This window comes from Mya arenaria, chromosome 13, assembly GCF_026914265.1.
Source record: "Mya arenaria isolate MELC-2E11 chromosome 13, ASM2691426v1".
In the NCBI taxonomy this organism is placed as follows: Eukaryota; Metazoa; Mollusca; class Bivalvia; order Myida; family Myidae; genus Mya; species Mya arenaria.
The window spans coordinates 62,900,575-62,914,094 of record NC_069134.1 but is presented as its reverse complement, the minus strand read 5'-3'; the positions used below and the strand labels follow the sequence as shown (position 1 = coordinate 62,914,094).

The window sequence follows — 13,520 nt, the reverse complement described above, 5'->3', positions numbered from 1 at the left end:
TTCCAACAGAATTTTAAGAACAGTGGTATAAGTAATTCAGATTTGAGATATATATATTTCTGTTCAATGCACACCCCAAATATTTCAATGTTTTGACTCAGTGAGTTAATTAACAACTATATTTTTTAGCTGCTGTACCTGTTGTCCTTTTTTGGAAGCACCTTTCTACCCTAATGGGGACCAGCATGGGCACCATTTTGCCCTTGTAGAATTAAATACTTTAGATAATAAAATAATCTTTTGCTTTTGATTACAACCTATAATATGATTATAAATACACACAAAGTTTACATTCTTGACAGTTGAAACTTAATCTAACTTCAAAAATAAACACAATTCCTAACATTTCTATCCAATTCATAATGTTCAGCTAGCTAGGTTCCTACTGATAGCCAGAAACAATATACCCTGTTCAGCCTTACATTAGTTGAAGCTGTCCTTCGATCTTCTTCAACGCTGTCCTTTTTAAAACCCTCCAGAATAATTAACATACTCATAACTCATATTAGAATTGTTAATGTTTTGCAGGTTGAAGGGTCAAGGTTATCTCACCCTAACCCAACTGACCCTGACACCAAAGTACTCTATAAATTTGCCCTAGTTTTCTTTCTATAAAAATGAGTTATATCAAGTTGGAAATAAATTCTTCTAAACGTGCAATTATATTTCTTTGTTTGAAGACAGACCCAGAGAATGTTGCTAATATTAAGACACCCAATCTTACTTAATGCCAGATTTTCACTGATTTTATCTCGGAAAAAAATGCAGAAAAGAGGGACCGACTGTGTTCGTTGTAACAAAATTGACAGGAACGCTTATTTATTGCATTTTCCCAAAACTTTATTGTCCGCTAGGAATGTTGATTTTTGTTTCCTTGTAGTATTCAATTTAAAGAATACAAGCTGCTGAAACAAAGGCTCTAATATTTGAGCTTGGCTTGAATAGTTTGTCTCCAGAGAGTCGGAGAAAATGCAAGTCAGAGAAAATGCGGAATTTGTTCAGGATTGTTTCGGCATCAGGATTTTTTTCGTCTGACTAGAGGACATTGCCCCCATATGCAGCCTTGGTCTTAGGTGGGTGGGGTTAAATCAGAGTGCCAGAATCATGTCAAGAGAAATAAAAAATTGTTGGAATTGTTCAGGATTATAGTTTGGGCATCAGGAGTTTTTTTTCTAATTGGGGGACATTGCCCCCATATGCAGCCTTGGTTTGAGGTGGGTGGGGGAGAATAATACAGATTGCCGGAATCATGTCAAGAGAAATAAAATTTTGTTGAAATTGTTAAGGATAGTTTGGGCATCAGGAATTTTCTCTGACTGGGTGAAAGAGCCGCCCCTTATGTATCCTTGGTTGGTGGTGTTTTTTTTTTTTCTTCAGATTGCCTGAATTACGTCAAGAGAAATAAAAATTTGTCAGGTGACATGAATAGTTTGTGTCAACTGCTTGATTTCAAAATGGTCTTGGTTATACAGCAGTACACAATCTCTGGGGATGATTATTTGTCCAAGATAAACTGAGGTGCGTTCAGTTCGATCTTGATTGTAGTGCTTAAGAATTGTAATCATACGGGGTGCAATTATCTTCTCTTGTTTCTGTGTGTATTGTATTGAATTTATCAGGCTCTGATAGCTGATTGGAATGTGTATAACAAAATATATAACGAAAGGCAAACACTTCAATAGAAATGGACGTTTCGAATACACAATCCCCCTTATTTGTTTGCACTTAGCCATTTGGGTTTTAATTTGCATTTTTTTTTATTCATTGATTTATTTTGCATATTTTTTTTTTGTTTCCTCACGCTGTAGTATTGTATTTAACCATATACCGAGTCAGCATTGTCGTGAGTGTTGTTGCATATTGTTTAACTAATACACAGCAGATAAAGGTTTAATTTTTTTCCCCCACCCTTTTAAGCTATTTAAAAAGTGATGAAACTTAATTGGATTCTACAGTTCAAGTAATAGTTAGTGTTTTTAGTTTTTGTCTTTTGAGCCATAAAACATCAAGTTGCAGGCCAAAATTAAAATAACTTTCTTAGTGATCAGCATGTAATGCCCAGCGAATGTCTTTATATTAGCTAGGGCGCAGGCCCAAGCTTCTAAAAAACTGACATGTTTAAACAAATTAATGACAAAATAGAAAATTGGCGCTTGTTTCTGTTATTAAATGGAAATTTGTTGTTTGTAATCTGCTAAATGGATTTTTGGTTGTCAGAGCTTTTCTAAATGAAATTTGGATCTGTCCAGCGATCCCATTGGCTGAGGCATGAGCTTGAAAACTAAATGACTTATAATTAATGCACCACTCAATTGTAATCATGGCCCACCAGGTTCGGGGGTTTACCGGGAGATAGCCGGGAAAATGGGTAATATTTTTACCTGTTTACCAGGTCAGGCCCCGCAGGCAGTGCCGGGTGAATGCAATGGTTTTGTCTTTAAGCCCAAAATAGCGGGGCCTTACCTAGGGTCCCTGGGGTGCGGGGGGCATTTGGCAGGGATTACCAGTGGTTTCAATTGACTGGTGCATAAAAGTAGACTTATACATCTTTGAACAAAGGTTTTACCGGGATAGCAAGTGTTTTTTTCATATTGATGTGTACCCACTTTACAAGAGGGAAGTCAAATACAGAATAACCATAAAACAGTTGATTGAATGTCTGGCGTTTGTTGGCTGAAGGAATGGCCAATATTACTGCTGTAATTACATGATGGATGACTTAAGGCATATAAGAAGTGTTTTCTCTTAAAAGTCTTCATTAAATAATGTTCTGTAGCCTTAGAGACCGGAGAATTTAAGCATTGTCATTACTGGAAAATAATTTCTTGAGCGAAGTTCATTGCTCGAAACGTTCGAGAGACATTTTAGGCAAAAAATCTTTGTTGGTAATCAACGGTTTTTGTCTGCCGAAAGTGTTGGTTATAAGCTGGAGACATCTTGGAATTGAGAAAATGAATGCAATGGGTCTATAAAAGGAAGAGAGGTATCAATATTTGGCTTGAGTTGGTAATGAACTTGTTGAACACTGCTGCCGGAAGGCCGAGATGGTCTCTTAGTAACAACGTTGCTTTTCTGCTGGAGGTGCCTTTTTTAATCCTGATGCATTATAGATTTGTTTTTCATTGCCCTTAGATAAGAAACCAGTCCTGTTTTCTTCTTATAAAAATTTAAAAATAAATTGCATTCATATCAAATCAAATGAAATTAACCCGGGGTGTGTGTGGGGGGGGGGGGGGGGGGGCAAGTTTAGCCCAACTTCAAACTTCCTACTTCTGGCAAATTTGTCCCCTGAGTATTTGTGTTTAAATGCACATATTATTCCATGAGGCAAATTTACCCTCCTAGGGAATTTTGTTTATATGCACATATTTGACCCTGGGGTATATTAAATTTGCCCCCAAGAGTAAATTATGTGATATACATAAGGATACAATAGATTCACATCAGCTGTAACAGCTGTCAGCTGTCTAAGTCGTTGAGGTTGAGGTTTATTTTTATATCTGATGAGCTCATATGTGGCTTGATGAATAAAAGTCCCAAATCTTGTTTTAACATAGGAAATTGTTTAGATCAGGGTGTAGATGTGTTTGCAAATAATTATAATGGTGTGAGTGATCTGGTTGTATACTGGTGTTCGCCTCTCAACATAGAGGTCGTGTGTTTGACCCACATGAGGGGAACATTTTCCTTCCCCCCTGGCCTCCAATACTACGTGATGAATTCTACCCATGACACAGGCTTAATAGCATGATTCATTATTATCAACTTTGTGTCTGTCTTTTAAATTAAGGTAAAATAAATAACACACTCTAGACATGATATTTCATTTTATCTCTACTAGACAGTGAGCCGATAGTTAAGAACTTGGTTAATGTTGACTTTACGATGTTAACATCAACGTTGTTAACCTTTAAATCGTTACTGCTCTTGAAGTTTAATGGAAACACTCCTGATCTGCCGTATTTCTACCGAGATTTGAGAGAGCTGTTACAGCTGTACTTGTTTATATTCAAATATTTGAGCATATTTATACCCTAATTTATGTTTAAAAAATAACAACGATATTGTTAATTATGTTGTTAACTTTAACAAAAGTCTGAACTTGAGGTTCTTTCTATTTTAAAAAACGAAACCGATTGTATTATCGATAATCGGTTACTTGAGTGGTACCGATTATCGATAGTAAAATTGGAACCGATTCCCAACACTACACAAAGCATAATTTAGATCCTTAACATGCTATAATGTGGTACATAAAGAGAGATTTGACTTGCGTAATTTTATTGTATTATTGCGGCCAGCTTATTGATGTCTTTGCAATATCTGACTAGATAAATATGCAATGCATCCATGTATTTATTTTGCTCAACACTGTAGCCTGTTTACCATCTGATTTGCAGGTGCTCCGGACCCTACAGCAGGGGCGTCAGTGGACGAGGAGAACAGCTGGCATTTGGACGAGGATCAGGTCCGGGAACAAGTGCGCGCATACCTCTCTCAGGGAAACTACCTCACTTCCGCTAACCACCTCAATGCCATGTTTGCAAAAGTATGATCTTATATACATCATTTTTTTTATATGTCTCGCATTTTGATACAACAATTGTGAAGAAAGCTATGATAGCTTATACTAATTCACTCTCGTTGGCATGATGTTGCGCAAGAGTGTGGTCTTGTGATGTTGGGGAAACTAGAGTACCCGGAGAACAACCTTTAGTCCGGCTTGGTGACCACTAACCAAACTCACATGCTCCCAGGCCGGAAATCGAACTCGGGTCGCATTAGTGAGAGGCGGGTGCGCTAACCACTGCGCTAACCTGTGTAATCTTGTATACCAAACATTTTTGCATGGGTAACAGTTGGCAGGAGAAATGAGAGTGAGTGTGTAAGGCCAGAGTTTTTTTATCTTTAGATTTACGGGAGATTTTTCAAAAAGTTGGGTAAGGAGGAGGAAATAAAAATAAAAATAAAATGCATAAAATGTCCCAAAGGAGAAATAAATAAAAATAAAACGGATTTTTCTCCGATTTTTTTTATTTTTTAAATCTTCTTATATCATGAAGACAAAACACACCTTACTTGTGTGAACTATTTCATAGGCTGAAAAAAGGGTGATAGATCACCATAAAGTTTCAAAAGCATAATTAAAAGATCCTTTTATTGACTGAAAATATTGACCTCAACACTGTGAGTTCAAACGCTCATTGAAATTAATTGTATATATTTGTTCGAATGCATCTATGCATATGAGGTGCATATATTATCAACCCATGGATTTTATGAAACATGTCAGTGTAATAAAGAAGTTTAAATGGCCAATTCTAACCTTTTGCCCACAATATAAGCATATCCTTTCCATTGTGAAGTAATCAAACATTGAACACAGTTTCAGACACGGTATAACAAGGAGGTCAAATGTGTTTTTCTGTCTTTAACGAAATAGCACCGTGACAATTTACCGTGATGTGGTTTTTATATAGAAAATGTAACAAAAAAAAGTAGAAGCCCTGATGGAAATTCCTCTTCACTTGAAAGTTTGACAGGGCTTACAGATACACAGACAGTCAAAATCTACATTTATGTACTTCACCAAAGAAAATTCGGGAGCATTAAGATAAATTTTATAAGTGTTATATGTTTCAAAAAACCAGGTCTAAGAACTGATTTTAGAATCAGTCCTGAAAAATATCCTTCTAATTCCAGCTATGCCCGTTGGCAATAAGCAACGGATAAGTTTGACTTCTTGCACTGACTGCCAGATATCTTATGTTCAGATTTTTTTTGTTTTATCGGAAACACACACTATGTTATTATTACATCATTTTCAGTATTCTATAACGATTTAAATTCAAAATCATTGTTAAACTAATTAACAACTACGAATATCACGATACCTTGTGTTTTTCTCTTCAAATATGCGATCGTGAAGCAGTGTGTTCAATGCTCCCCAGAGTCAAATTCAGACAAAAATATCCATTTTGACTATGATGAACACGATATCATTTTGCAGTTTGTGTTTGTCAGAAGCTATACATTTTTGCGCTGTAATCCAATTCATCCTTGTTAATATACGACGTGCGCCAACGACTTTTAATAGACAATACAACCCACAAATTTCTGTCTCCTTATTTTGACCGGAAGTTTCGCAATCATTCCACGAAACGCGAACAACATACTGAATCTACAAAAAAATCACAATAAACACGCTCTAAGTTCACCACGGCTTGATTTAAATAATGAAACATAAACATCGGAACGTATTTTGTAGTAAAACATTTCTATATAGCTGCAGAAATTGCGAGAAATAAGGGGTATGACAAAAAGTACTTTCACTTTTGACAGGACGTTGTTATGGTAACGGGTACCTGTTCTGTTTCCCCGCGTATTTCCGACTGGTTTACGTGGTTTGTGCAGTAAAAAGACCGATAATGAATGACAATTGGTACACCAGTTGGTTCTGAGATATGGGTTACAGAACACTAATTTTATTTTTTTCTTAACCTTGGAGCAACGTTCGTCGGAAAAAATAAAAATAAAACTACGAAAATGAATTTTATTTTTATTTGGGTTTTGCAATATTTAGGTACGGCGCTCCCGTAAATCTAAAGATATAAAAACTCTGGCCTAAGTACCTTTCAGGGAAACTACCCCACATTGTCTTACAATCTCCACACCATATTTGATAAGGGGAAATTTTATATGTGTAACGTCTTAACGGGAGAAACTGATGTCAAAAGGTACACTGTTAACAATATGGAGATTACAGAGTAGTTACGTTACTTATATCAAGTGTATTATATTAAGTGAAGCTAAGGATTTAGTTAAGTCCTTAAGTCAAATTAGATACGTACAAAAAGACCAGCCTGCGCAGTGGGTAGGGTATGTGCATCTTAATGGATAGGGTATGCAGCCTGAAGGTTTTGCGATGTTAATGCCTGCAACTGGCAGTTCAAGGAGACTAACCAATTTGTTTGTCTGCAAAGCAGAATTTTGTGTTTGTCATATTCGGTAATGCAGCAGACATGCTATGCAATTTGGTCATCAGACGTTTCATACGTTTGCAATAATTAATTTATGGTAAAAGGAAAATGAGGTAATAAATATGAAAGAAAATTGTCAGGCAATGTTTTTACCATATGAGATCGAGTTACCATAGACTTTATACCAACCCGACCCCTACTATAGCTCTTAGGCTTAAGAAAAGTTATGGGGTTTTATTTTCCTGAATAAACCATAAAGTTAAAACAATGTGGTGAATTCTTATTTATAGATCTTGCTCAGACATACAAATCACAATCAGTGAGAAACATTCCATTAAAAAAGAACAATTTGCCTGCATCTAGTTATAAATTGCCAAGAATTTGAACAACTTCACAGATCTTGAACAATAAATTCCATCTGCTAATGCAAATGTGAAAGATTTACAAGTGGTATCTTGTTTGCAATTATATTATAATTCAGGGAAGATTTGTTACAGTACATTTAGGCCACAATAAAGAAAAAAAAAATTTCAAAGGATTTAATTACCACACATATTTTTCAGAAAATCGATACAAATTATTTATTATTGTTTGCTTCGACTGCTTTTATTTTTAACCCAACAAATCAACGACCTGCCTTACAAAGATTTACAAAAGCATTGTAATTTAAGAAAGCAACGCAAAAAGATGTTACGCTTTGTTTGCGACAATTCCAAAAGAGTAATCGTTTGATATAAATCGCAACAGGTATATAAAATGAATATTTTATTTGGAATGTTCTTTAACTTACACTTTAATGGGTGAATATCATGATAATATTAATGATATAGGATTAAATAAAAGATAATAGCTTGTTGCAGTGTAAGATTGCAATATATTTCACCGAGTGAGCTTCGAAACCTGTATTTCACAAGCTGCGTAGCCACCAGTGAAATAAAAAAAAATTGTGTTGATGATGCGAATATTTTGCTTAACACAAAGTTATAGCAATTTATAACCAACCCTGTAAAACTTGATTGTTCCTTAAAGAACTTAAATTTCATGAGTGCTTCCAGTATATTCTCCTGATTGTGACAAGTACCAGTCCTGCAATGTATTAAAGAATAATAAATTATTGTTATACCGACATAAAGTCTGGCACCACAGAGACATTTTTCCCTTTTATCCAACACATTAGCATACAAGAAACAGTTTGTCTCTTTGTTCTCGATCCTAACATTTTCTCAAAGTGAAAAGGTTAACCGATATTTCTATTGCTGAGAGCATTGTTTCATCTAGCATTGTTTTGCATACCAATGCTGACATTTTTTCAGCTACATATGCTGACAAAGTTGCCCTGCATATAATGACATTGTTGCCCTACCTATGCTGATATTGTTGCCCTACCTATGCTGATATTGTTGCCCTACCTATGCTGATATTGTTGCCCTACCCATGCTGATATTGTTGCCCTACCTATGCTGATATTGTTGCCCTACATTTGCTGACATTGTTGCCCATCATATGCTGACATTGTTGCCCTACCTATGCTGATATTGTTGCCCTACCTATGCTGATATTGTTGCCCTTCATATGCTGACATTGTTGCCCTACCTATGCTGACATTGTTGCCATTCCTATGCTGACATTGTTGCCCCACCTATGCTGACATTGTTGCCCTTCATATGCTGACATTGTGGCCTTACCTATGCTGACATTTGTGCCCTACCTATGCTGACATTGTTGCCCTACACATGTGAACATTGTTGCCCCACATATGCTGACATTGTTGCCCCACCTATGCTGGCATTGTTGTCATACATATGCTGACATTGTTGCCCTACCTATGCTGGCATTGTTGTCATACATATGCTGACATTGTGGCCTTACCTATGCTGACATTGTTGCCCTACCCATGCTGATATTGTTGCCCCACCTATGCTGGCACTGTTGCCCTACCTATGCTAGCATTGTTGTCATACCTATGCCGGCATTGTTGCCCTACCTATGCTGACATTGTTGCCCTACCTATGCTGATATTGTTGCCCTACCTATGCTGATATTGTTGCCCTACCTATGCTGATATTGTTGCCCTACCTATGCTGACATTGTTGCCCTACCTATGCTGACATTGTTGTCATACATATGCTGACATTGTGGCCTTACCTATGCTGACATTGTTGCCCTACCCATGCTGACATTGTTGCCCTACACCTGTGAACATTGTTGCCCCACCTATGCTGGCACTGTTGCCCTACCTATGCTAGCATTATTGTCATACCTATGCCGGCATTGTTACCCTACATATGCTGACATTGTTGCCCTACCTATGTTGATGTTTTTGCTCTACAAATTATGTCATGTTAGCACATACCTATGCTGACAATTGGTTGCAGTGTGAACTTTTAATAAGATTGAATACAATCTATATAGAAATTTATATCCTTATTCATATTTTATTTCGTGCTTCCTAAGGATTGCTATTTTAGAATGTATTCATATAATGAGCATCCGATAGCCCGGTTGTGTTCGGTTGTGTTCGTAAGATATGGTGACTGGATACAATCTCCATTTGTCATGTGTCTAGTGGGCATCTTATGTTTTCTTATACCACCAGCAACATGCATGTGGAATATTTATCAACCTTAGCCCACCATTGATTGCCTGTCAAAGGTTTGATGGAGAACATGTCCTCGAAAACATAAACTTGAGAGGAGACAGTCTTGTAAATATGAGGATACATGTGCCATTGACACAGTTCTTTTCAATTCCTTCCAAGCAAGTAGTTTGAAATTTCTTCCCAGCAAGTATTTGTGAATAAATATTGAACCTGCGTAAAGATACAAAAATTAAAGAGCAGTGACTGAATTTTTTATAATCAAATTAAGTCGAAATTATAGTAAGACAATTGGGCCACAATGAATTAAAGTGAGCAACTCACACATATTCCAACAACCTACTTTTTTATGGCCTTTCAAGGTCAGTCAAAAAAATAAATAATTTATGACTGATAAGGAAGAAAAAAAAAAAAAATAATAATCACCTACCTACCCATATCTAAAAATAGGAGCAGGCAAATGCCAAACAAACTATTTATTATGTGTGGCCTCCATGGTAACAATTTGTCAAGAAACTTGTGTTTTAGTTACTTGCTGTTTTTGTTTCCTGCTAGGAATGAACAGACGCCTGCTGATGGTCTGTTGTTGTAATGTCAGTTACAATTTACCCGTCTGAAGTTCCATCGTCTTAGGTTTCCACGCTTCTTAATGATGGTCGGTCCCCCTGCAGTCCTTAAATTTCCGAGAAACCCCTAAAAATCGCGCCCATATCTGTTTGTCTATTGATTAGAGCTAGAATTCTTAGCAATTATTTCCTTGAGTATCCGTATTGATTTTCACTATAGCTTTTGTGCGATAATTATAAAGGAAGATTATTACAGAACAGCAAGTTTCTATTGTTTGACAAATGCTTTATTATACCGATTTGCATGTTTTGTAATAAAATATGGACACTCTGGTATTGATTTATATGGCAGAGAGAAAAATATTCAGCTTTAAGAATTATGGAAAAAAGAGTAATTGATGAAGATGCTTAAAATTGTGGTGCTAAATTTACTACTTTGCATTTTATTTTGCCACGCTTTTTGCCTCAGGTTCCAACAAAAATGGAAGTCATTTGTTCATGGAAATTTCATTTATCAAAGATATTGATAAAATACTAATACAATTTTCACCGTCACTATTGTTTTTCAATTATTCATGGCCTTTCTAAGCATTGCGGACATTTGTTCTGTTATTTTCTTTATCTTCAAATAGATTATTGTCGGTAATAATTGCATTATTGCCTTGTCCATTATTCACCCAATATAATATTTAAATATGTCACACAACAAGATAATTTTATTACTCCGTATAGCCCTATTAAGTTCATCTATTAATAATTTAACAGAGTTTAAATAGCATCAGAGTAATTAGCTAATTTAATTCATAACTCGTGAACTAGAACTTGCTTAAAATAAAGCTTGAAAGGAAAGGGTAGGTAGGCTTTTTTTAATGTATTTTTTTCATTAGTCTTTATATAAGAGTGTTAATGTCATCATTGGAGCATAGTGTTAAAGTTATCATCTGTATAAGGTTGTATACTACATATCAAACACATACACACATACACACACTTTAAAAAAACCCACCAAAAACACAATTTTTTTTAATTTTTATTTTTTACTTTTTTCAATTTTTTTTTATCAACTGACTATTTATCGGTAGTTTATTTTGCTAATTTTTGTTGTTTTTTTAGGCCTTATTTAAATTTTATTTATGGTCAGTTATGCATTATTCCTTTGCCTTTATAAATATAGGATCATTAAATATTATGTCAGTTATCATGGTTACAAAATAATATCTTTCGATGTATTGATTTGGTAATGAAACCCAATGGAAACTTTAGTGTCGAGAATATTTCTGACAATTTATGCCCAGATCACTACGCTATTAAACACAAAGTGACAGGAGTTTTAAAAGAAATGCAACGAGCATTTAAAGACAAAAGAACGGAAAAAAGAAAAGGATAGAAAACGATAATTCCTTCCGAAAAAGACAGAAAATATCTCGATTGATTGTTTCCAGAGTATAGTCATTGAATGGCCCCACTATCGGATGTTGCTTCCCATCAGAACTGAAGGCAGCCAAGAAACATTATTTCTGCCAAGGATTTCATGTAAATTACGGGTTTTGTGTAATTTAAGTCGGGTCTCTTACGAGTCCCCATATAGCATGCAGATGTTGAATTGTCCTCCCTTGGATAGATCTGATGTTATGTTTCATAATTACTGTCGACGTATTGACAGTCGGGTGTGGGCTTTTACAGTGTGTTTAATTATCATGCCCTCATGTAACGTTTTACACGTTCATTAAATTGTAACTGTTAAATTGTAAAGTTTTCTTTTATTGTCGAATTAAAATTTGAGCTCTTTTGAAATGGAAAGTCATAAAGCAAAAGATGCAAAAAGCGATGTAATAAACCACACATGCAGAAACGCATTGGGAAATCGTGAAAGCTAGTCAAGGATTAAAACAAAATTGGTAGTTTGCACTCATTAGCATCAGTGCAATTTATAAACACAGTGTTTCCATTCAGCAGCCGCGAATTTCTCACAGCGTAGAAGTTGGAGACAGATTATGTCTAATTACTTTGCATCATTAGAGCTTGTGTCAGGGCCATGTCAGGGCCGTATTTTAAGCTTAATGTTACAAGATTGAATGACATAACGTAGTTATCTCTTTTATGTTTTATGTTGGATGGAACGTTTTTCGATAAGGGCAAGGGGCTTCCCTGATACTTCAGGAACTAATTCAACTTCTAACTTTGATCATAGCTTCCTTAAATTTAACAAAAAATAATTCGGAATATAAAAGATTACTTTTTGCTATAAGGCAAAGACGGAAATTTAAAATGTTTTGTAAATAATGGGTTTGACAAACAAATTATCAAAAGAAATGTACATTATTTTGCTGTGAAGTTAAATCAATGAGTTCATGTGGTTTAAGCTGTGGCAATTTCAAAATAAGCTGGTGCATTCTGCATGTCATTTTGCTCCTAAATCATACAAAAAGAAGAAAATTGATTGCTTTGGATTTTGTAAATATTCACTCAAACAATTTGGTGATATTTTTTAACAATCATCCTCAGTAATGAAGCAAGAATGAAAGGCAACTGCATGCACTTAGTAATCATTGTCTGATTTAGTTATTTAAGCCTATGAAAAGATGAAATGTAAGCCTATTACAGAGTATTAAAATGTTTGCCTTTCATACGATAATAGTAACTCAAGCCACAAAAAAGTCAGACAGATTTTTTTAAATACAAGATTTGAAGGCGGAGGTCTTTGAAAATGTTTGAAAGAAATCAATGTATTTAGCTGTGTTCAATGCAGTTTTTTTGTTTCAGAGGCTGTATTTGGGGAAAAAATCATTTAAAAATCTGTTTGTGATATTATTTTGAAACTTAGCCACATTGCTCAATTTCACAATACGCATAAATATTATGAATAGGAAACCCTGCTTATTTGGCTAAAATATCAATTGCAGTACCTTGGCATTCTCCGTCATACAATGGGCCTCGGATGTAATTGCCGGAAGAATAGTAAAAGTAGTTTCGTTGTAAAATTAATAATAATAATGTTAATTGATTGTAGTGTTTTCATGTTAAACTTTTATTTCTAAGTCCAAATCGCTTACCTGGTATGAAGTGTATTGTTGCGTAGATCATTTAGATTCTTAAGAGCAAAGTACTAAGACTTTACTGGTAATTTGAAATTATCACGCGATATACTATGGCTTAGTTAATTCTGAGTTGTAAAGCATTCAAATACGTCCGAGTTTGTTTCGAAAGAAAATGGGTGAGGTCAGCTCCTATTGGCTAAAATATTTGTTCGATTATTCGTCTTGATTGAGTGAGAAAAAAGGACAACTTGGGGCGCTCTAATGAAAAAAAACAGAGGATTGTTTTTTCTTACAGACAGATATCTAATAGATTTTTGATATACACTGACACAACAAAGCA

General features: G+C 35.3%; 1 protein-coding gene across 2 annotated transcripts in view; it reads left to right on the top strand.

Moving 5' to 3' along the window:
- The window catches only part of LOC128213825 (zinc finger SWIM domain-containing protein 6-like), a 50,175-nt gene that overhangs the window by 21,803 nt on the left and 14,852 nt on the right, over positions 1 to 13,520 (top strand). For both annotated transcript variants that reach the window (XM_052919883.1, XM_052919882.1), the window contains exon 5: positions 4,401 to 4,549. In XM_052919883.1, the coding sequence (XP_052775843.1) occupies positions 4,401 to 4,549 (149 nt within the window). The remainder of the gene's footprint in view (positions 1 to 4,400; positions 4,550 to 13,520) is intronic.